The following is a 24,136-nucleotide window of genomic DNA, read 5'->3' as shown; positions in this document are numbered from 1 at the left end:
ATGGAAATTTGATGAAAACCAAAATAATTCTATAATCATGAATCTGGTTCTTTTTTACGCTGGACTTACTCTAGGAAAGTGAGAACCTAGCATCCTTCAGGCATTAGTTCAAATCCCACCAGTATTAGCTTTGCGCTCTGTGACTTTGGATGAATTTCTAAGCTCTAAAAATGTCACTCTAATCAGCTTTAAAAATCAGAGTACTACTACTTTCCTCAAACAGGTTTACAGATTGAAAAAGAAAGCCTATACAACGACTACCAAATGACTGGTACAAATAGTCTCTCAGTAATAGCTGGCATTATTTTTATTTATGCATATATCAAACTGAAATGTAATTTATTTCTGTGGCAACTGGTGATAACCTCAGGTTTTTTTGCATCCAACTTAAGTTTCTTCCATAACCATATTTAATATTTTCATATTGTAGATAAGCTGCTTGCTCAATAAAAAATCCCAAAGAGGGAATTTATAACATTTTGCAAAAAGGACTCTACAAAATTCCTTTTGAAGAATGATAAGACCAAAAAATTCTGTGGTCAGCCTGTCAAACAGGCTGTTGCAAAAACAACAAATATTGTCTATTTTGTTCTGTTGTCTATTGTACTAATTTTGATGTTTGGGTTCTAATACAGTCACATAGTCTATAGTTGCATAGTGGGAAATAGATACATTTAGGTCATGGCATCATCACATTGTGCCATTTGTTCCGACACATATGGAATAGGGTGTGCTGTTGATGGGGACTTTTTATGTACAATCAGAATTTGATGTATAAGAATTAACACATACTTACAGACATACATACATACATGATATATATATGTATACATATAAACACATATATCATATAGAACCTTGTGCCAGTTATTGCCTTCAGAATTCTACAGGTAATAAGCAAAGACACTAAAAACAATGCACAAGCTAGAAAATAAAAGTCTATACTGATACCAGTAAAAATCAGAAATCAATTTAAAAGAAAGTGTTGGAAGAGAGAGATTGTTAACAGTTACTTGAAAATGGTCCTCCCAGGACATAGACGCAACGGGTGAACACTAACACCCACTCACCAGCAGAAGTCAGCAGGGGTCAGCAGTGGGGAAAGATGAAACTTTAGGGTGTTTCGGTTGCAAAATCAGGATGGCAGGATTCACAACTGGAAACCCATCCAAAGAGTGGAACGTGGGGTTTTGGGGGATGCCAGAGCTCTCATCACAGGATTTCACTGGCAATGTTAAAGCCTTTTGCAACATCCCCCTCTTTTTTTTAGATTGGTGGGTCTAGAACTCCGCGTATGTCCATGAACCTCTCAGAATGACTTTTTAAAATCTCGAATCCAAGTTGCTATAGCAGTGCAATTAAACAAAATTAAACAAAATTAAATAAAATATACAAAACAAAATTAGAAACAGGGACAGCATAGCTAGGCAGGTTGGGAATTAGAATGTGAGGGAAGCCTGAAGCCTTGGGTAGCACCTCCTCACCCCCAAAACCAAACCTATGTTAGCCCCTCACACATCATATTTTTCATACCTTTCTATTTCATGCCTTCAAAATTGATTCAAAACATGGTTGTTAAAAAGTTAGAGCTTCTGAAGCCCATTTTTAGTCATATATTACCATTGTAAATTTCCACATTTTATCTTTTGCAGCCCTGATCAGTGTCGAGATTCTATTACCTCATATCTTAAAGGAGAACCTGGAAAATTTGAAGCAAACGGAAGCCATCCAGAAGTCACTCCAGAAACAAAGACAAAATCCTACTTTCCAGAATCCCAAAATGATGTAGGGAAACAGAGTGCTAAGGAAACTCTGAAACCAAAAATACATGCATCTGGTCGTGTGGAAGAACCAGCATCATCGTTAGCAGTCTATCAGAAAGCTCTAGAAGAAACCAGCAAGTTTGTAATAGAAGAGCCTAAACCCTGTGTGCCTGTCAGTATGAAAAAGATGAGTAGGACTCCTCCTGCAGATGGCAAACCAAGGCTTAACCTTCATGAAGAAGAGGGGTCCAGTGGGTCTGAGCAAAAGGTATGCAGTTCAGTTACCTGATACACTTGTCATTTCAACCAAGAGTACTGATGCTTCACTTCCTTTGATTAACCTTGTTAACACTGGGCCCAAGGCTCTTTACTGTTTCCAGATTATCAGTGCCAACACTAATGGTGGGGGTGAAGAAAGGATTAGGTAAAACACATGCTATTTGATCATATTTTCATTCACTGAGTGGGAAAAAGGAATAAGCATCTCTTCAGCCATTTTTCAGGGGAAAAAAAAGAACCAAAGAGGTGTTCTTGTCCAGATGCTTAAGGTCCAGTGTTAATTTTGTCTAGGATTTGGGTTTCCTAACTCCCAACCCAGTCAGTCTTCCTTCTTATGGAAATAGGATAATTATTCTGACCTTTTCTAGGTCTTCTGCATAATTTAAAGTGTTTATAGCATGTGACCCATCTAAGATTTCTGCCCTATAAGATCTGTTGCCTGAAAGTGTGTTTTAAAACTTAAAGAAACCCAATGCCCAAGCCTGAAATGAGGTGGGTATGTTATTACTGTTGGTTGACAACATTTAGAAATTTGAAGTGAGGTGTATCATTTTAATAATTTTTATATCTAAGTTAATAATTATCTGAATATTTGCTTTTAATCATTTTAAAACTTTACTGTCATAGAATTATTTGCTTGGACTTTGTACTTAAAACATGTTTTTGTGGTACCATCTCATAGATTTTTTTCCCCTTCTTTGAGGTTTACTGCTTTTAGCTATTAAAAAATTTGGAACTGAAATTATAACTCATAATTGGATATAAGAAAATAGAAGTTCCATTTCCTGCAGCTTTTTACTTCTTTTTGCTCTCTCAGTTCTGTATTTTCCTGGACCATGCAGTAGGCATAGATTCTGAGATATGGACACTTTTGGAATAGTAGCACTTACAGTTTTCCCTAAAACATCCAGTGTGCTTCAGATCTACTGCAGTGCTTGGGATAGAAAAAATACAAGTCTTTTGAAAAATAGTGAGTCCATGATTAAGTTGTGGTTTACAAAAACTTTAATAGTAAACTCTCAGTCACTCAAGACCTAATGATCAGCTTATCAACTCATCATATCCTTCCTTTTCCCTTCTACAGGCTATCTTTTGACCATTTTCCTGCGTGTTAGGAGGGAAAGTGAGAGGAAGTAAAATTTTCAGGCCTTCTTTTCACTCCCCAACAAATGGGTTTTGAATATTGATTTCTTCTGGTTAATTCCTAGTATATTTAAGCAGTATGACCTTCGATGTTCCCTTTTAAAATGAGTCCACAAAATACTGAAGGAAGCAGTAACATGGTGATGGCTTAACTATGAAAGTTTATTCTGTAAAAACCTTTTAAAAATCCGTAGAGAAGTTATGAAATTAAATGACCATCTGAATATAAATAGGCACTTGTGTGTGTGTGTATATAGGTGCAGACACATTGGCCACTGGGGAACCAGGGAGAAGGCCAAAGAAGGTTTGAAATGAAAGTTTTAACCCTGAATGGAGACTCAGCTGAGTTCATCAGTACTAGGACATAATTACTATTAGAAAATCTTTTCAAATGCCTTACGAGATTATGCTTTTGGTATTGGTTACTGGCCCTCCTCTACTGCCTAAGTTTTCATGAGCATCAAAGTTCTTAATGGAGTTAAGGTTCCTGAGAGCTATGAACCTGACCTCTCAGGAAATCCAAAAATCTTTAGGACGTGTCCTTTGTGGCGAGACCATAGGTCAGGAGTAGCAACCAACTAGGTCATCTGATGTATGAGCTCAAAAAACAGCCCCCTTTTTGTTCCCTAAAAAATCAGGTCAAAAGTCCGGGTTCGGCTCTTACAAGGATGACTGCCTGCTGTTACAAGGTAAACTTCTGCTATCTTCCACCTCTTTCCTTGCAGCGACCCATGGCAAGAAGCACTGAAAAAAAAAAAAAAAATCCCTTTTGGTCTCCTCGTTACCCTCTTTGCCAATTCTAGAAAATTCTCTAACAGGAATCCTGATCGAGATTCTACTACCACCTTCTCTCTACCCTTCACCTTCGGATTAGCAGAGACTTGAGGCAGAAAGTGGCAACTAAACCATTGGCCAAATGCCCACTTCTTCTTTATGTAAGGGACTAATCTCAGATGATTCTTGATAGGATTATAATTAACTTCTTGGTCTGATAGTGTTTGCATTAACATATGTTACCCAAGTGAAAACCTTTCCCCAGTTTATGAATCTGTGTATGAATAATTCAGATTGAATTTTCTATTTTGCCTCATCTATTGATCCCTGTATGCTGATTGGCATTTCTTTTTTTTTTTCACAGTATGAATTCCTCTTACTTTTTCTGATTTTTTGAGCTACTTCAGTGCCTCCTTTCACAATACTGGCATCATTGTATGTTTTCTGAATTACAGCCTTTTCTAAAGCATTTTAAAATTAATAGGGAACTTAGCAGCCAATATCTTTGCAAGGAACAAGACACTTGAAAACTCTTTCCTTTTGACACCATATTATTCAGCAGGGCACTTTGTTCAGACAAAACTTCTTACACAGTTAAGGTAGATATTACAATAATATTTAAATGTATTTGTTCAGTGTAGCTTGGGTGAAAAATGTCCTACATTATTATCTATTTGACAAACATTTCAAAAATCACTTTAGCTAACACTTGTACCTCCTGTAACAATTTTACCTCCCCTCCTATTTTTACCAACACTTCCACTTATTTTGCCAATGAATAGTAACTGTAGTTTCTAGAATATATCAGATTTGGGGCAACTAGCAAATTTAGAAAATAAAATACCAGAATAATTTTCAGAATTCCTCCATTAAAATTGAGAGATAAAATCATTTAGTAAGTAGTCTCCATCATGGCACTTAAGTAAAACTGGAGATATTGAACTATGTGGTAGTTTCTCATCCTTATTGCCTAAAAATTAATATTTTGTGTGATTCCTGTATTCTTGTCTATACCATATTCTTGTCTGTCAGATGTTTTTTCTGTCCTAATTTCATATCAGTTCTTTAAAATAAGACTAAGCTTTCACATGTTTTACATTATTCCTTCATTCGTTTGCATAAACTCTTACTGAGCACCAATTGTGTGTTAGGTGCCAATTATGCTGCTAAAAATCTCCTGATGTAAATATATGCAACAAACTCTAGAAAAAAGTAAAAAAATTTACCTCAGTAAAGTTCAAAGTAGGTTTGGTAAAGTTGTCAAATTGGACCAAAGTTTCCTAAAAATCAGAAATACTATGCCTCTTTCTATAGATCAAGTGAGGCATGGCCTAAACTCTAAGGTTATGCATTCAGGTCACATGGATGGAGATTAAAAACAAGTTTTAAATGAATATCTTCATTTAAAGTGTTTCTTCAAACAATTAGTAGCGAGTAGTTTCAGATACCAAAATGTCTCTTATAATTACTTTATTATTTAATTACATCGATATTTACCACATATGTGCATATAAAGATCAATGTAATTAAGTACATGTATTAATACACACACATATATACATACATATACAGACTAATTTCATCTAGAATCCTGCTCAGAATTTCCTTCCACGTCAATTTTTTTTTTTAAGATTCTCACAAATACATATCAATCACGACTTTCCTTAGCAGGGAAAACCAGCAAGTGAAAGTAATTCTTTTTTGATTTCCCTTCTCAGAATGTCTTTTATTTTAAATGTGATGATAAAATTATACTAAAAAATGCATTTATCAGGACTTGAAAGACAGTGAGAGTGATTCAAGCTCAGAGGAAGAACGGAGAGTCACTACCCGAGTTATTCGCCGGCGTTTGATCATAAAGGTATCCTGTCGCTGGATCGCGATGGGGCATTGCTGTGTCAGAAAGTCCTTCCCTGTGGTCTTGAAAATTCAGCATGCTTGACAACTAGGCAGCTCTATGTATGTTTTTTTTTTCTTTTTTGTACATTTGAAAGCTTGTAAGAGCAACCACAAGAGGAGAAGGTCATGTTGCATGTAGTGAGTATTCTGTCAAGGCCTGTGTTTGACATGTGGCAGCTGTAATTTTGTCTGAGAATTCTTGGCATTTGTATCCTGCTTTCTCTGAAGAAGTATCCTGTGTGAACTAAGATTTTTATCTTGGTGAGAGAATAGTTCCTATCAAATGAAATGTTCAGTTGAAACCTCAGAGGCCACCGTGAGGTATAAGGTCAAATGGAGAAGGACAATGAAATAATGAAAAGCCTTACTCCTCCGTCTCAAATACTTACTGCCTGAACAGATCTTGAGTAAAAGCTACTTCTTTATTACCAATCAGTGGCTGAGAATTTGGAGTTATAGCCTGGCATGGATGTATGTGACATAAACAAAATCAGGCAAAATCCTCTGAAAAAGGCTTTTTACTTGACTAGCATACAGAAAATTAGGCTTTTTAAGTATAGGAAGCAGTTTTTACTGGAAGTGAAAAATATTATTCGCCCCTGTTGCAGCACAGTTGAACACTATGAATAAGGGGGAACCTTCATTTCCCCCACAAAGGCCTTTTGAAGCAATGACTTTATGTCTGGTGAGGTCCAGCAGAACGTTTCCCACAGTCCGCTGCTTGTCTTCATTGCTCTACTCTGTCTTTAGAGAGAGATTTCTTGATGTTACAATAATTGACTGCAGAAACTAGGAAGCCATTTTCAACACACAGTCCTTTGAATGTGATCCAAATAACTTGAGGCTCCTTGGTTGACAGCTCTGGAGAGAAAGAAAGGAAGGGAAATATCTACTGAAAACCATTTATCAAATTTATCATCCCTTTCCAATGTGTCAGGAGACCCACTGGAGAGTAGAGAAGTTGGCTTAGGTCTCTAAAACTTTTTAATCTTGCTGCTTGTACTTTTCACATAGATCAGATGAAAGAAGAGAAGAAAATCTGCCAAATCTGCTCTAGTATAGGTTCTCCAAGACTATGGAAGCATTAGAGAAGAAAGCCAGTCCTTGTCTAAATCTTAAACTATCCCCAAATCAATCTTGAACTCAATAGACAGCTATCAAAAAAAAAAAAAAAAAAAAAAAAAGAATCACTTCTTTGACAATTCCATATAGGCAAGCCAGATTACTTACTGGTATCCAGCATATTTGCAAGTATTCCTTCTGCTTATAAAATCCTCATAATCAGTCACTTCCCACACATTCCCTGGGATTAGGGGAAGGAAATACTTAATACAGGTTTTCTGAAGGAGTTAAAGATACACTCTTTGCTCAGGCAGGCTTTGCCCTTTCCAGAATTAATGTCTTCACAAAATGATATTTTAAAGTGAAACATCCAGAAAAAGCACACCAGACATATTGTCTTGTAACTTTTTATGCTTAACATACTGATGTTGCATCCAAATCCACCTCACTCCTTATAAAAGCTGCTCATTATATAAGTTGACACTCCTCTATATAGGGCAGAAGAAAATAAACAATCCTGCCAAAAATTGAGAGGAAGTCGATAAAGAAGTTTTACTCTGAAGAATAAAAACACAAAACCCATCAAATCAATGAGGGTTATTTCTCTTGGTTTTCTAGAATTCTAGACATGCATTAGCAAGTTAGCTTTTAAGTAATTTTGTCAGAATGTGTTATTTATATATTTGAACTTAATATATAATTATGTGTAATATATAAAAAAATTTTAAAGATTTTATTTATTCATTCATGAGATAGAGAGAGAGAGAGAGGCAGAGACACAGGCAGAGGGAGAAGCAGGCTCCACGCAGGCAGCCTGACACGGGACTCGATCCCATGTCTCCAGGATCACGCCCTGGGCTGAAGGTGGCGCTAAACTGCTGAGCCACCCGGGCTGGCCCCAGAGCATGGCTTTTATAAGTAGAGAGAGCATTGTATAAACAATAGAATCACTCAAACAAACTTGGAGAAACCCAAAAGCTAGAAAAAGTAGCTATAATTATAATTGAAAGCTATAAGTATAATAAAAATCATTATAAATTACATATATAAGAATCTTTCTGGTTACTCTCTTTCTGTTCAGAAAGGATCCTGACCTCTAGCTGTCCAGTGCCTTCTACCTGCTTTTCCCTCAATGCTAAGTTCTTTTTCTCCTAGAACAAATTATAAAGGAATAACTTTGCCTAGACCAAATTAGGCACTTGGCCATTTCAACTTTTCCAGTGGCAGGGAGCAGGGCAGCCATGAGCTGTCTCTCCTGGAAATTATCTGCTGGGACTGGAATGCTGAGAATTTGGCCTTCCTCATGGAAGCTGTCCAGCCTTGGGTGGACCAGATATTTACACTGTTTGCCATACTAATCCCTCTAGAGCTTAGGATCTCAGAGCTGAAAGCTATTTTGGGGTGGTTCTGTCCCTTGCAGAGCGAGCTTGGTTGCACAGTGTCCATGCCGGCAAGAGGTGTACTCAGGGCTTCTCAACTGCAAGTCTAGGCTAATCTGTCTTATTTGCCATTCAGGGTTGTACAACTGATGGAGTGAAAGTATTTTATGATTTTCCTCATCAATTTCCTATGCAAGTTCATCCATTGTTTATGAAATTAATTTTCTTATTTTTGTTTTTTTTACATTTACTATTTTCAAGTCTCTAAAGAATGAGTCAAGTGAACAAACTCTTCTACTTGTGTGGGGATTTTTAGATTTTATAAGCACATCCATTTATTTCTATATAATTTGATAATATTACAGTGGTTTCAATGCTTAGAAGCAGCTTAAGTAAATTAACCAGTCCTACGAGCTTGTTTAGAGTATTTGTTTAGCAAAGTCAGTGATTAAAAGGTAAAAACTTAAACTCACACCGCAAGCTATTATAAAGTTTGGTTAGGTCCAAATAACTGAATTTTTATTTATAATTCAACTGTATTTTTATTTCTACTTTTGAACTTTTTTACTGACTTAGGAATTATGAGTTTACATATGTTTTCCCCCAAATCAAGCAATGAAAAGTATATAGTTTGATCTACTCATTCCATTTCCCTGAGGTAACCACTGCTCATGAGTTTCAAATTAATTATGTACATAATATTTTATGTAAATATATTGAAATGTATATAAAATGTACATATACATTATGTATACGTATATACACATCCCCAAATATAAAATGTACATGTACATTAAGTACATGCTTACACACATTCCCAGCAAATAGGTTTCTCAGAATATAAAAATGGGTTATGCTATCACATACTGCTTAGTAACTTGCTAAGTTATATATGTCCCACATGTGATATCCATTCCATTTGGGGAGAAAGTTTAAATCAATTGGTACATCATACTATTATTCCTTCCTTTTATTCAAGGACGGAGGAATAAAAATTATGAAATGCAATGCTTACAGCAGAGGTTCAAAGGGAAAAAACAGCCTCTGTGCATTAAGGTGGCCACCAGGGATGATACTGCGACACCATATGTGCTGTAATTTTCCTTTGAAATAGGAAAGAAAAAAGTAGGGGGGAAGTGTTGCCAAAAATAATGCCATCAACAAGACCTGGGGGAAAGTTTTGCTTAGTTGGAAGTACAAATTGTTTTCTAGAACTTTAGGAACTAATTAGAGATTATTCTCTGTCATTAAAGGAAGGCTCTAAAAAGACCTCTCCTTGGTAATACTTGGTCTCTTAATATATTTGACAGAATTAGAGATGGATGATTTTTTTAAAAACATATTTCCTGACTCCTTACTGTCTTTCTTCTCTACGACTCCTAACTAATCCACTCCCCCAGTTGAGTGAGTTTCCACATCACCACACAACTTACTTTGGCCTTATTAAAGCACAAATGGATTATACTTAATGGACACTTAAGATTAAGAGAGGTATCCTTAGCTATACATAAACAGTATGAATTTTCAGTAGGAAACATGAAAATGCCCATATGCCAGGGTAGATCTCAACAACTTATATCTTGTTATTTATAGATAGAGCTTTGCTTTTTTCCTAAGGCTGTCAATATAAATCAGTATTCTTCTAACTATTCATTATGTTTATAAATATACCTCATTTTACATTCCTCTTAGCGACTGTCCAAACAGTTAACAGGCATCGCTCCCACAAGAGTCCATTCATAACTTATCCAATAGGATTCTACTTTACTGGATTTTCCTGGAATCCTCAAATTATCTAACATGCAAAGAACTGGACATTTCCCAGTGTTAGCTCAAAAATATTTCATGACCTCTTATTGGCTTCTCTGATATCTTTATGTCTTTCCTTTTTTTTTTTTTTTTTTTTTTTTTAACGTGGGCTCCACAATCAATGTGGAGCTCAACATAGGGCTTGAACTCATGACCATGAGATTAAGAGCTGAGATCAAGACTTGGATGCTTAACTGACTGGGCCAGCAGGCACCCCTGAGCCTTTACTTTTAAAATGAAATGAAACTTATGTTCTTTTTTTCCCAACCACAGGAAATATAAATAACATTCCTATAAAAACGTGTTGCAAATTTTAGTGCATTTAAGCATGAGACTGCGATATTTTTCCAATCCCCTTCTTTAACTATGGTAATTGATCATAAGCAAGTTCCAAAGGGAGCTAAACATGAGCAGCAAGAAACATCTTATCTTTCTATACCACAATGAGGAAAATGAGTCCATGTCTTACCCAGTCATAACCTATGAGCCCACAATCTATAAAAATACAATGTCACTTTGTAAAAAGAAAAGAATGAAAACAATTTTGTTAGCAAAAGAAGATAATGTTTTAGTCTTTATCATTTTACACCAGCACTGCCTTTCCTTCTAGCTGTGACATAAAGCAATCCTAGAACTTTCTTACCATGAGTTGGCACTGACAAAATTATCAGAACTACTACCTTTTTCAGACCAACAACACTGAAGGAGTTAGAATCCTGCCTCTCCCAGAAATGTCGCTGTTGTCTCTGTGATCTGCCATTTTTCCTAAAACAAGCACAGGTGAATAACAACTGCAGTCCACTGTTCCATAGCAATATCCAGGCCACCTTTCCAATAAGAAGTCTGGCTAGGGGGTCATGAAGTCTCTACGGTAGGTCCGCACTTAAGATGTCCATCACTGTTCCCCCAAACTGTGCGTGGCACTAAATGAAAGTGGAATATCAGAGAAGAAGGGACTATATTGCAAAAACAATCCTAGTTTTGCCTAGTTTTGCCTAGTTTTGCCTAGTCCTAGTTTTGCCCTCTGAGTGGTTTTTCTTAGACAATCATGGAGCCAATAGGCAGATATTAAAGAGCCATCCAAATCTACCAAGCTGGAAAATAAGAGCCCACCAAGAGGAGTTAAGGCTTTATTCCATTTTTTAAAAACTCACCAGAGGAAGATCTTTAGCAGCTTCCTCTTTCTAAATCAGTTAACAGTCACTAAGGGAAAGATAGCATCACTTTAAATTCCTTTAATACTGATCTTTCCTTTGTCTGTAGCCATGGAGATTAGATGATCTATCATCACGTAAGACCCCTTCACTGGAAGATAGTAGCCAGAAAGTATGTGCTTCATTAGAATCATTTCATTTTAAGATCTATGAAAAGCTCAGTTTTAAGGAAAAATAACTAAGATTTTCTATATACCATGAACTTTGCTTATAAAAAATGTCTATGTTATCCTCTGTAATTGAATTTTTAAATGAAAAAAAACTGACAAGGGCAATAAATATAATGCCCTGACTAAGGTACCACCTTAATTTAGATTAAGCACAAGGCAACCCAAAAATTATTTGAGAGATTTCGTAGGACTAATCAAGAAACACTGCTCAAAATGAGGTGATCTAATCAGAGCTCTAATCATTGGCTTTTTTTTTTTTTTTTAATGAATGAAATTTTTTGGTTTATATATCAATGTGTAACTGTGTTATATCATTCTTCCTTCTTGGAGTTAGCTGCTAACCATCATTCTTGTACATACCTAAGGTTTAGTGCTTTGAATGTTGTTGGCTGCTAAGTAACCATCAGAGGAGTCCGCCTTTTCCCCTTGCCCTGGAATAGCAAGTAGAATTTATACTTTATTTTTCTAAAACTCCACAGAGCATGTGTGTGGTGTATGGAGTGGTGTGGCAATCTGTCCATCTAATATGTTGCTAATCTCTATGCCACATCCTTTAGGGAGAGGAAGCAAAAAGCATTCCTGGTGAATCTGTCACAGAAGAGCAATTTACTGATGAAGAAGGCAACCTCATCACCAGAAAAGTAATCATAATTGGGATTTTATGCTTCCCTTGGAATTCAGATTTTCTATGGTTTGCTGTAGTGTCACCTTTTAAAATAGAAAACAGGAAAATCTCTACTTTTCACTATTGCTTCCTACAGATCACTCGGAAAGTAATAAGACGCATTGCTATCCCACAAGAGAGAAAACATGATGACATGGTAATGGAGAGGGACTGCCAAAGAAAAAGTAGAGGATAAACGCTTGTGAACTTTCTAGAACATGCTGCTAACAGGCTGGCATCTGCAGTGTGGCAGCTTGAAGCGTGTGCTGCTTTTGACACCCTGTGCCTTTGATCAGGGTCAAAGAAAAAGACTTTTCCTCTTAACACTCTGTAACATTATATACATTTTTTTCTGCTATCTTCAGAGTTTTCACAAAGATAAGTTCATTTATGGAGGGAAGAATGTGTGGTTCGAGCATGTAGGAAAAATAAAATAAAAACCCCCTATCACTACTGGTCTCCTTAGCAGTGCCCACCCCACCACCACCTCTGCCTCTGCCTATGCTTTCCCTACAGCTTGGTACCTGCCTGGGACCAGGATGAAAGGCACCTACTTCCAGCAAATGTACAGGGTTTAAATGTTAGAATGGCAAAAAGCTCAGTTCCAGATCCTACATTAACTCCCTTTTCAGTATGTTCTACTGGGAAATCTGAATCCCCTCATCTAACCTGAGGAGGATTCTCCTTTTTGGGTTTATAAGAGCCTGTTCCCAACATGCCAGTTAAGGAGCTCAACTCAGCACTGCACAGTGTAAATTCAGCACATGAGTCTCCATCTCCCAGACAAAACACCTCTGGTTGTCATTTCTTTCCTTTTCTCAGAACTTTAGCCCTTTCACTTTGAAAATAGAAACTCCAATAGCCTGTGTTTACATAAGAAAAAGTGAAAAAAATTTCTCAAGACTAACTCAGAAAATTGGAAAGGCTACTGCGTTTCTGTTATAAAGCGGGTAAAAGTGGCGGATTTGTGCAGCTTTGCTCTCAGAGAAAACTTGCCCTGGTGCTCAGTGCAGAGAGGTCTCGTTTTATGGAAAATGGATGCCAGCTTGATCTGGCCTAAGAGGAGGGCTTGGTAAATACACAAATTAAAAAAAAAAAAAAAAAAAGTCCCTCAGATCAACAACATTTCCATGGTGTTCTGTTCACGATCAGTGCTTTCCTAAGAAATTTTAGTCTCGACACAACAGACAGCCCCAAATCCTGTTGGCTTAAGAAGAATTTACTAACATTTTTTGGAATTGGGGTTTGGGTGCCTTGAGGGCTTTGGTGATGATTTCTTTTTAGCTGACAACAGGAAATGAACAGGCTACTCTTTCTCTTTTTATTGACCACTAAGCTTTTTAAAATTTGTATTTATTACTATTTATTTATTATTTTTATGATCACTAACCTTTTATTTCTCACTAACCTACTGAGGTCTTGTGAAGCATAGTAGTGTTACCGTGTTGGTTCTGACAGCGCTCTCTAGCTTGCCTCCGTGACGCTAGGCTGTGTGGTTCAGCCAAATAGATGGTGTGAATTTTTGGACGTGAAGTGACAAAGTGCTTTCAACTGTGTTTCACTTACCCTAATCCAGCCTCAAGGGACCAGAATGGGAACCGCTCTACAACTAGAACTCTTTGACTATGAAATCTTAACATGTACATTCCTTTTTACAGCAGGGAGAAGGTTATAAGGTGAAGACAACGAAGAAGGAAATCCGGCATGTGGAAAAGAAGAGCCATTCGTAACAGTAAACGGTTAGTCAAGGCGATAGGTGTGCTCCCATCAGCACTTCCTGGGAAACTTCTCATTTCCCTGGATAAGGGATTCTGACTCCCTGCCCCCTTCCTCTCTTTTTCACCCAATTCCAGTGAATACCCAGTATGAAGTTGCTGGAGTCATTTTTATGTTTGTATACACATCCATGCACACACTGAAACTCAGTTCACAGGCCATAAACCTTCTCCTCACAAATTAGTCCGGAATTTCAGTGTAAATGGTGTTTGCAGAAGCAAATGTAAATAGTGATATTTGAGTCTCCTCTAAGAGCTGCGGCTCAGTGTGTACTGGGGTCACATTATACAACCTAACAGGAAAACTATCCGGCAACAAATAATTCTTACAGATGTGCCTTGAGATGTGTGTAGATCCAGCCTCTCACCATTTTAGCAGAACGGCGTCTGACCGTTTAATTTCAGTTGAAATACAGTGGTTGCCAAGTTTAAATTAAGTGACTGAGGTCCCTATGTACCTTTTGGCGTATCTTATATAAACCAAAGCAAATGAAATAGGAGGTTAAGGGACTACTAATTCTTTAAGTTAAATGTTTGGTGAGCTTTGTGTAATTCTTTCTGAACTTTTCTTCCTAGATGAGAAGATTTTCCTTAATGTTCTTTTCTAAATTTTACATTGTCCTGTTATTTTCTGCATGGCTATAATTACGTAAGGTCACTTGGGGTGAAAAAGCAGATGGAACTTTGAAAAGAAATATGAAAAGCGCTCCCTAAGTCTGTGAGGTGAAGCCTCATGATTCCTTGAGGGCTGCGTACAAGCAATTGTCTTAACCCTACTGGTCCAAATGACAAAGCGCAAATAGATTCCAGTTTTCACTTGCATAGATCTTCTGTTCCCCATTACCAGAATCCTGGTAGTGGAGTGTGGAGGTGAGGAACCAAAAAATCTAGTCTTGTTGCCCTGAATTTTATATGAGGTACCTAAGACCCAGATTTAAAAAAGGAGTTTAAGTTTTCTATTTTAATTCCAGTTAGTTAGCATATAGTGTAATATTAGTTTCAGGGGTACAATATAGTGATTCAAAAGTTCCACACTTGGTGTTCATCATGTCAAGTGTGCTCCCCCATCCCTCCACCCACTTCCTCTCTAGCAACCATCAGTTTGCTCTCTATAGTTCAGAGTCTATTTCTTGGTTTGCTCTCTCTTCCTTTTTTTTTTTTTTTTCCATTTGCTCATTTATTTTGTTTCTTAAATTCCACATATGAGTCAAATCATATGGTATCTGTCTTTCCTCTGACTTATTTTGCTTAGCATAATATGCTCTAGCTCCACCCATGTCATTGCAGATGACGAGATTTCGTTCTCCTTTATGGCTGAGTAATATTCTGTTGTGTATATATAACATCTTTTTTTTTCTCCCCCTCGGGTCTAGGATTAGGGTGAGGGTATGTGCCTTACCTCAAGCACAGATGAATTCCTAATCTCTCCCTCTCAAAAAAACTTACCATGTATTTATCCACTCCAAGATTTAGTTCACTTCCTTTCATGAGGCTTTCTGCATAGGAACTGAGAAACTCTTAATAAAGGACATTAGTATGGTACTTGTCCTCACTGAGCTTATGTTGTGGAGATTTCATGTTACCCACTCCTAACTGATCACATCAGTATTTCCTGGCACTGAGACAACTACCAGGAACTGCAGAACATTCTGGAAATAATATTTACCACAAGTGTTCCACTCCATTATTCATTTAATTCTCACAGCCAACCCCTTTGGATAGATGCCCTTTACATCCCCATGTAAGAGGGGAGGGAATGGGGCCCAAAATTGCCCAATGCCACATGAATTAAAAGTGGCAGAAATAGGATACAAACCTGCCATCCTTGTGGACTGGAGATAGTCTCAACACTCTCAACCTTGTGGACTAGAAACCTGAGCCGGATCTGAGGTGACAGGGAGGGTTTCCTGGAAAAAGTGTTGTTTGAACTCAGTTTTAAAGACTGCACAGGACACGACTGAGTGAAGGAAGGAGTTAGACGGAGACTGGGGTGGCCTTCTAAGCACAGACATCAGCACTCTACAAAGGCCAGGAGGGGGGGCAAGAAAGAAGGAGCTGTGAGAACAGGTCAGTGCAGCTAGCGGGGAGTTTGGCCCTTGGGTCTGCAGGAGGAAAGGTGGGAGTTTTGGGGCCTCATGAGCCTCTCTGTAGAGATTCTGGTCTGTACCCTAAAAACAGAAGGAAAGCTGTGCAGTGTCTTAGGCAGGGGTGGGGTATGATTGTAAATTCTGCATCACTCACTATAGTGGCAAAGAATGAACCAGAGATGACAATAGTGGATGAACAGAAAACCCAATACGAAACACTTGTAGATACTGGCTTGGGCCATGAGGATGATAAGAGGCGGGCTGAATCAGGAGACCTCAACATGACTTACATGAGAGAGGAGAAAATGACCAATAATATAGGGGCCATAGTATCTAAAATGAACCCATTTTGCATGTCTTACAGCCGATCCTGATGCAAGACACACATGTATACACAGTAGATAAGTAAAACACAAAGCATGAGTTTGCAGTCTTGAGTTTGTCTGTTAAGCAGTTGTAAGTGAAATGTGAAATGAATCTAGACAAGAGTTCAGTCAGCTTTAGTAGGTGCCTAAAAGTTCGCTCAGACTCAGACTCTGGGTGGGGAAAAAACCAAGGAGGTCACCCATACCAACTGAGCCATTTTTCTAGAACACATATATACAGTATCTATGAGTAACTGATGTCCCAAAAATACAACTGTGCTATACTGCTTGGTCCTTCCGAGTAAATGAATAAGATGGGACATGGTCACTAAATGTACAAGAGCCTTCAAATTACAAATAACCCACCCTGTAAATAGGTGGTCAGAGCCTTGCCTCACTTGCTCCACTGCTCAAAGGAGAGGGAAACTCAGGTAGAAGTCATATGAATGTGAAAATAACTCCAGCCTAAAGCAAACTTAATACGTCAGATGGAAAGAACAGTGATCTGACTGTGGGCCTCACGTTACTCTCCAGAGTGGTTATTTACCTTCCATAAGTGAACTTAGAAAATGAGTCCAAGAATACCACCTGGAATTCCAGGACACTGAATGTGTGCTCTGGAAAAATCAATTTGCAAATATATTGAGAGTTTTTATAGCCCTGCTGACTGCCTTTTTAAAATAAATAAATAAATAAATAAATAACAAAACAACAAAGAAGTGGAATGCTGCCAAATTTCAGAGTCTAAGATGGTGACAGCAAAATTTTTATTTTCTATTTTAGAACCAGTTGTATTTTGAGCTACCTGAACCCTTGTACCCACTTTTCTATAATACCGCATCACAGCCATCCTGTTTTTAATGTAAGGGAAAAGCCAGTGGCTTACAGTAGCTATAAAGATTTGTACATAGTATATAGTGATTTATAACTTACACAGTGCTTTTACATTTCTGTGTTATTTAATCCTTCAAAAAAGCCCCTAGAGAGGTCAGTCCAATTTTGTATATGTGCTGCCTGAGTGAGCACTAAATCAGGCCAATTTTGTTTGCTACCTTTTACAGATGAATATGTCAAGGCTCAGAGAGATCAATGACATTTCTACTGTCACACAGCTTGTGATTGTTAGAACTAGGACTTGAACTCAAGATTATTGATATTCCACCTTTCTATTACTTAGCTGTATTTCTAAAATTACTTATGAATAATAATATCCATGTTCTGGCAAATGATTACTTATGCCAGGTACCAGATAAGACCATTACATACATCACCACATATAATTCCCAAAACAATGCTATAAGGTAAGTACTACTGTCTCTTTCTCATTAGCAAGGAGACTAATGTTTAGAAAAATTAAATTATTTACTCAAGGTCCTAGATAGCTGATGAGCAAAAGATTGAAATTTGAACTTATCCAGAACCTGAGTTCTTACTATTATCCACATCCATAGTTAAATAGTATTTGATGATGATGAGAAACCTAAAAGCAAATTTGAATCAAATGGATGTATGTAACAACCTGTAGTAAATGTCTTCATATTTTAAACAGTGAAAATAATCAGGTTTTTGTTCTTTTTTAAAATAAAGCAGAACTTCATTTTTAAGTTAGCCATAATCCCCAAATGTTTACTTCATAAATACCATTAGAGGGCTGACTAGTGAGGTTGTATCAAGGGAAGGCCCCAGATATAAACTGTAAAGGACTGTGAAACAGCTGTATCCCCAACTTCTTTTGGGGGAAATGCTCAGGATCTCACAGCCATATGGAAGCTGAGAGTGACAACAATACCCATGCTTGCCAGGGGCAACACTTTTTCTGAGCCAGAAAGTTGACACATTTTTTTCATTCCTTAAAAACAATATTTGAGCTTCCACCTGGCTGAAAATGGAAAGGCTAGATGTCCAATGGTAAAAAATCTTCCATGGGCCCTGCCCTTCCTAATGTCTCAGCCAGCAAAGGGGAACAAGATGGGACCGATGTTTGAGGCCTGAATATATAAAGTCAAGATCCAATAAAAGAATAATATGGAAACATATTTAGACTTCTGGGAGCTGGGGAAGGTCACTCAGAAGTCATGATGTTTAGGGGTGTCTGGCTGGCTCTGTCTATGGAGCATGTAATTCTTTTTTTAATATTTTATTTATTCATGAGAGACACACAGAGAGAGGCAGAGACATCGGCAGAGGGAGAAGCGGACTCCCACAGGGAGCCTGAAGTGGGACTTAATCCTAGGACTCTGGGATCACAACCTGAGCCAAAGGCAGACACTCAACCACTGAGCCACCCAGGTGTCCCCATGGAGCATGTATCTCAGGGTTGTAAATTTGAGCCCCACATTGGGTATAGAGATTACTTAAAAATAAATCTTAAGAAATAAAGAAGTTGGGAACCCTGGGTGGTGCAGCGGTTTAGCGCCTGCCTTTGGCCCAGGGTGCGATCCTGGAGACCCAGGATCGAATCCCACGTCGGGCTCCCAGTGTATGGAGCCTGCTTCTCCCTCTGCCTGTGTCTCTGCCTCTCTCTCTCTCTCTCTGTGTGACTATCATTAATTAATTAATTAATTAATTTAAAAAAAATAAATAAAGAAGTTATGGCATTTAAACTAGAACCTCCCAGGTGGTGCCATCCATGAAAAGAATGGGGAAGAGAAGAGGATCCAAGCAAAGCATACAATATGGGCTTGGGCCTTGAGGGGGGAAAGACCTAACATAGTCGAGGAAACAAAAGAAGAGAGGTGTCCCAGCTCCTGGTGAGATGGTGGTGGCTGGGGAAGGGCACATGATGATGTAAGTGAGGGATGCATCATCACAGACCAGAGAACAGGTTTTCAATTTCATTCTAAAAGATTTTGAAGCTCCTGAAGGATTTCCATCAAGAGCCTGACCCGATTGTTTTTATAAGCATATAGGCAATGTAAAGAATGGGTTGGAGGGGAAACGCATAAACCGAAGGTGACTGGTTAGGTTACTGAGCAGTCTGCCTAAGCCATAATGATGGCAAGGCTAGTACCTGGGCAGTGGTCTTAGGAAAGTCAACAGGTGGATTAGCTTGAGGGAAGGCTAAGAAGAAGGGTTGAGTAAAGAATGACCCCTAGGTTTCTGGCTTACACAGCTGGGTAGTAGAGAAAGAAACAGAAACAGAATGGGTTTTAAAAAGAACATCAAGCATTCAGGCTTGGACTTGGGCTTGAGGGTGCTTCTGAGACCTTTAAGTACTGCGTTAGACACACATGTGGAGCTCTGCCGAAAGGTTGGGGCTGCACCTATAAAAATGTGAGAGTTCTCACTAAAGAGATAAGAGTTGAATACTAGAGAATAGATGTGATCATCTAGGGAGGGAGTTAATGTGAACAAAGAAGGAGCTCAGCATTGAGTCCCAAAGAGTAAGATTTTGAAGAGGAATAGAGCTTAAAAGGTTGCCCCTGACCTCTTCCTTTGTAGAAATCTCCAAGCTGTTCTATATCCTCTCATCTAAGATCGCCTACATGTTCAGCCTCAGCCCTCCAGAATACTGGTTTGGTTTTACCTCAAGATATCTCAGTCCTTACAGTTTCATAGCCGTGGACAAGAGAAACTTTCCTATAATGTATATTAGCTAACATGCTTTTATGAGTAGGCGACCATGTGCATTTAAACCTCCTTTACTTCTTAGCTACCGTGTGCAAAGGTCTGTGACACACGCTGTGACACTGCGTAAGTGGTAGGGAGGGTACAGCATTGTAAGACATTATCCTTAAGTGTGACATTGTTATCTGAGAGAACTTTACAGTCTAGTCCAAGGGGCACACGTGATCATAAGTCACACAAATCAAAATATATAAATGTAATAAAAGAATCAAACAGAATGCTCAGGGCATCCAGTGGAAGATAATAAATACGTCCAACAGAAGAGATCTTTTAAAGTTTCTTGGAAGTGCATATTTGATCCAGTTTTTGAAGAAAGAGTAGCATTTGAGATGGGGCAGTATGGAAGATCATGTGAGCTGTGCACGGGAGATCGGCCCTTACCCTGGATACGGTGCGGTACCACTGGAAGCTTCGTGTAGGAGAATAATAGGATTAGATAAGGTTTCGGTAACCCTAGCAATACTAGAGGGTGGAGAAAACTTGAACACAAGGACCTCTGTTCTGAGACACTGGTGAGGGCCTGAACTGGGACAGAATGAAAAGGAGAGAACAGATTTGAGGAACCAGAGGAGTTCTGTGTTGGGAGGGAAGGGGGAGAGTTTAAGACATCAGGGTTGCTTGTATATAGGTGATCATTTAACAAAATCATAGACCCTAAGGCCACAAAAACAAAATTAGGGATTGACGTAGCCTAGGTGACGACAAAGCTTCGTAGATGGTCAACACGGAGGACCCTGGACTTTTGTCGATGGTTAGAGAGAGAGCTCTGGGCTGGAGATCACAGTCATTTTTGGTATGTGGGGGAGAAGTGAAGTGGCCTGAATGGCCAGAACTGCCAGGGAGCTTACTACCTCTGTGAACTTTGCCAGGTTCTGGGCCTTAATTGCTTCACATCAACTGGGACCAGAATAACATACCTTGTAGAGTTGTTGGGAGAATTAACTGAGTTAGTACAAGTAAATCACTTTTAATAGCGGCAGGCAAACCTATAGTAAGCACTGGGCAGGTCCAGCTGTTAGTAGTGCTAAGACAGCTGGGAAGAGCACCCTGAAAAGCCTGGATCAGTGGCAGGTAGACGAAGATGTGAGGATGCCGGGATGGAACAGTGGGAGAGTTGGAACAGCCGCCTCACCAAAATTCTCTGAGAAACAAGGGATATCTGAAAGTATTCTGAAGTATAAACCAGCATACATGCAGAGAAATTCCAGGGGAAATTAGTAAGAGAGGCATTCTCATTCCTCTTTACTGAAGTAGACGGCAAAATCCCAGTGGTCATAGTTAAGGATACATCTGGATCCCACCCAGCAGGGTCTCCTGATCCTGCTTCCCAGAAGTTCGAGATGCAGCCTGAATTTCTTCACTCCTAAATATTTTCCTTAAATTTTTTCGAAGTAAATAGGTTTTTATGTAATTTAGTTTTTATTTTTCTTACCGTTGGAAAAAAAATTCCTAATTAACCAAAAGCCTTGGCTTTGAGGTAAAGAGCAAGGGTTCTAGAGTCAAGTGGTTTGACTTCTGTTTCTGGCCCTAATATGTACTAAGTGTGCAAACTCATGCTTCTTTTATAGCTCAAAACTCTGTTTCCTTAGCCATAAAAATAGAAGATATAATAGTACCTTATTGTTATTAATGGTAAATGAACTAAGCCGCTTTGCTACAGTGCCTGGCAGATAATAATAATAGCTGTACTATTGTATTATTTTATGAGTGCTATGTTTTTTATTACCAAAATTTAAATCAATATTTTCCCATTTTCTTAACTGGCCCTATGACCTCAAGTATTTTTAAAATCACAAGTCACTAGAAAAAACAAAACTCAAAAAAGTCCCACTTGACCTGGGAATTATTTTTAAGTTGCCCTGTAGTTTATTATATGAAGTAACTAGAATTAATGATTAGAAAAAAATGGTTTTTTTTTTAATTTAAGGGTTTTATCTATTTATTCACGAGAGACAGAGAGAGAGAGGCAGGCAGAGACATAGGCAGAGGGTGAAGCAGGCTCCATGCAGGGAGCCCGATGTGGGACTCGATCCAGGGACCATGGGATCACGCCCTGAGCCGAAGGCAGATGCTCAACCTCTGAGCCACCCAGGCCTCCCAAAAAAAATATTCTTAGCCCCATGACTTCTGTAACTAGAGAAACAATGGGAAGGGAAGAGAGATGGGAAGGAAGAGAAAGGAATAGAGTAACAAATCTACATTCTCCATTAGCTATAAGGAAGGCACGTCAGGTAAGGCTTTCTTTCCTAAAACTGGAACAAAGCGAAGTCTTTAAAGATGAGTAAGAGTTCACCTGCTGAGGCAGATCTCCTTAGGGAGAGCACAGTCTACATTTTCATGGAGATGACATTTGACACAAACTTGAAGGATGGAGAGGAGAGATATGGGTGAAGATTGGGCAGACAAGTATAGATGGATACAAAATCACCAGCAAAGAAAAGGAAGTTGGAAACCAATGTGTTGATGACTGGCACACAGTCTAGCTCCTTCTAGTGTGGTCTGTGGAGCATCGCCATCACCTGGAAGTCTTGTTAGACAATCAGCAACTCTGGCTTTACCCTGACCTTCTGAATCGGAATCCACATTTTTGAAGGTCCCTTAGGTGATACATGAGGACATTAAATTTTGAAAAGCAGTGTTTTAGAATAGATCACTGCTCTTAAACCTGGTTGAACATTCAAATCTAGAGAGTTTGTTCAATGTTTTTTGATGTTTGGCTCCATCCTAAGAAATTCTAAATAAATTGGCATGGGGGATCCCTGGGTGGCGCAGCGGTTTAGCGCCTGCCTTTGGCCCAGAGCGCGATCCTGGAGACCCGGGATCGAATCCCACGTCGGGCTCCCGGTGCATGGAGCCTGCTTCTCCCTCTGCCTATGTCTCTGCCTCTCTCTCTCTCTCTGTGTGTGACTATCATAAATAAATAAAAATTTAAATAAAATAAAATAAAATAAAAATAAATAAATAAATTGGCATGGTATGTGGCCTAGATACAGGTTTTTTTTTTTTAAGCCTCCTCAGATAATTCTAATATGCACCCATGTTTGAGAACCATTGGAAATTGTGAAATGAAGCTGTTCACTCAAGAGTCACAGGTATTAAGCCTGATTGGGCTGAACTGCAGAGGGCTTCATGTATCCAGCTACAGATGGGTGATTTTTGGTTTTTAAGGTGGGCACACGAACTAAAAACCACTGGTATGTGGACCTATAAAGGAAACAGTAGTTCCAAAATCAAGCATACCCCTGACTTGAAAATGGATATGGAAAAACACATTCATCTATGAAATATAAACTGCCAGGAAAATCTACTGAATAGCTGTTTTCCTAATACCTGAAAAATGTTCCTTAAAAAAAAAGAAAATTAGTGAAATGACTAAAAGGAATGTTTGTTTTTTTCTGAGTTGGTTTCTACTACCTTTGTCTTTGAAAAGCATATGAAACCCAAAGATAGATTTCTAAATGCAGAGGCTTCTATCTCAGATATATTACCTAAAAGGACTCAGATTCTCTTTCTGAAATGCCATCTTGATGGCTCCTGTCCTCACGCTTTTCCATCAGATGGCGCTCTCATTACGGTTTGTAAGATGTCAATATCTTACAATAGGCAACAGTCCCTTTCCCCAAGGCGCTGATGCTTTTTGTAGAATGGCCTACTTGGTATAGTCTTTTGTCCAATGAATGACCTTCCTGCCCCTGAGTGGTTAGGGCCAACACAGTCTGATTGGATTACCAAGAACAAGAGAGATTTACAACGGAAACTCACTCCCAATTTTTTTGTTTTAACTATCACCCAAATCCTACCTGAATATAAATGGGCATAATGAATAGTATTTTTAAAAATTATAGAAACATACTCAGTATTTCTATAAAAAATAACATCTGCTTGCACTAAGGTGATAAGAGAACTTGCTTCTTCTTGCAAGATGAACCTGGAAAGTTGGATTGGTTTTTGGAAGACAGGATGCAAAACAAAAAAAAAAGTTCAAATGGCTGGCAGTGATGATTGCATGTCTATATAAATTTCCTAAAAATTAACCAAACTATATTCAAAATACATATATTGCAATGGCATGTAAATTATATTCCAATTAAGCTGCACAAAGTAAGGGTGGTTTCAACTAGGGAAA

The 24,136-nt window shown here is 38.4% G+C and overlaps 1 protein-coding gene across 9 annotated transcripts in view; it reads left to right on the top strand.

The window, feature by feature from the left end:
• ANK3 (ankyrin 3) overlaps nt 1-24,136 on the top strand; it is a 663,260-nt gene that overhangs the window by 635,968 nt on the left and 3,156 nt on the right. For 4 of the 9 annotated variants that reach the window (XM_077894615.1, XM_077894620.1, XM_077894618.1 and 1 more), the window contains 6 exons: nt 1,653-2,031; nt 3,824-3,874; nt 5,734-5,820; nt 12,050-12,133; nt 12,254-12,313; nt 13,815-13,895. In XM_077894615.1, the coding sequence (XP_077750741.1) occupies nt 1,653-2,031; nt 3,824-3,874; nt 5,734-5,820; nt 12,050-12,133; nt 12,254-12,313; nt 13,815-13,886 (733 nt within the window). In that variant the 3' untranslated portion in view covers nt 13,887-13,895. The remainder of the gene's footprint in view (nt 1-1,652; nt 2,032-3,823; nt 3,875-5,733; nt 5,821-12,049; nt 12,134-12,253; nt 12,314-13,814; nt 13,896-24,136) is intronic. The other 5 variants (XM_077894619.1, XM_077894622.1, XM_077894621.1 and 2 more) reach the window with 2 other exon arrangements.

Source organism: Canis aureus, chromosome 4 (assembly GCF_053574225.1).
Source record: "Canis aureus isolate CA01 chromosome 4, VMU_Caureus_v.1.0, whole genome shotgun sequence".
Taxonomy (NCBI): Eukaryota; Metazoa; Chordata; class Mammalia; order Carnivora; family Canidae; genus Canis; species Canis aureus.
This window is presented reverse-complemented; position numbering and strand designations above follow the sequence as displayed.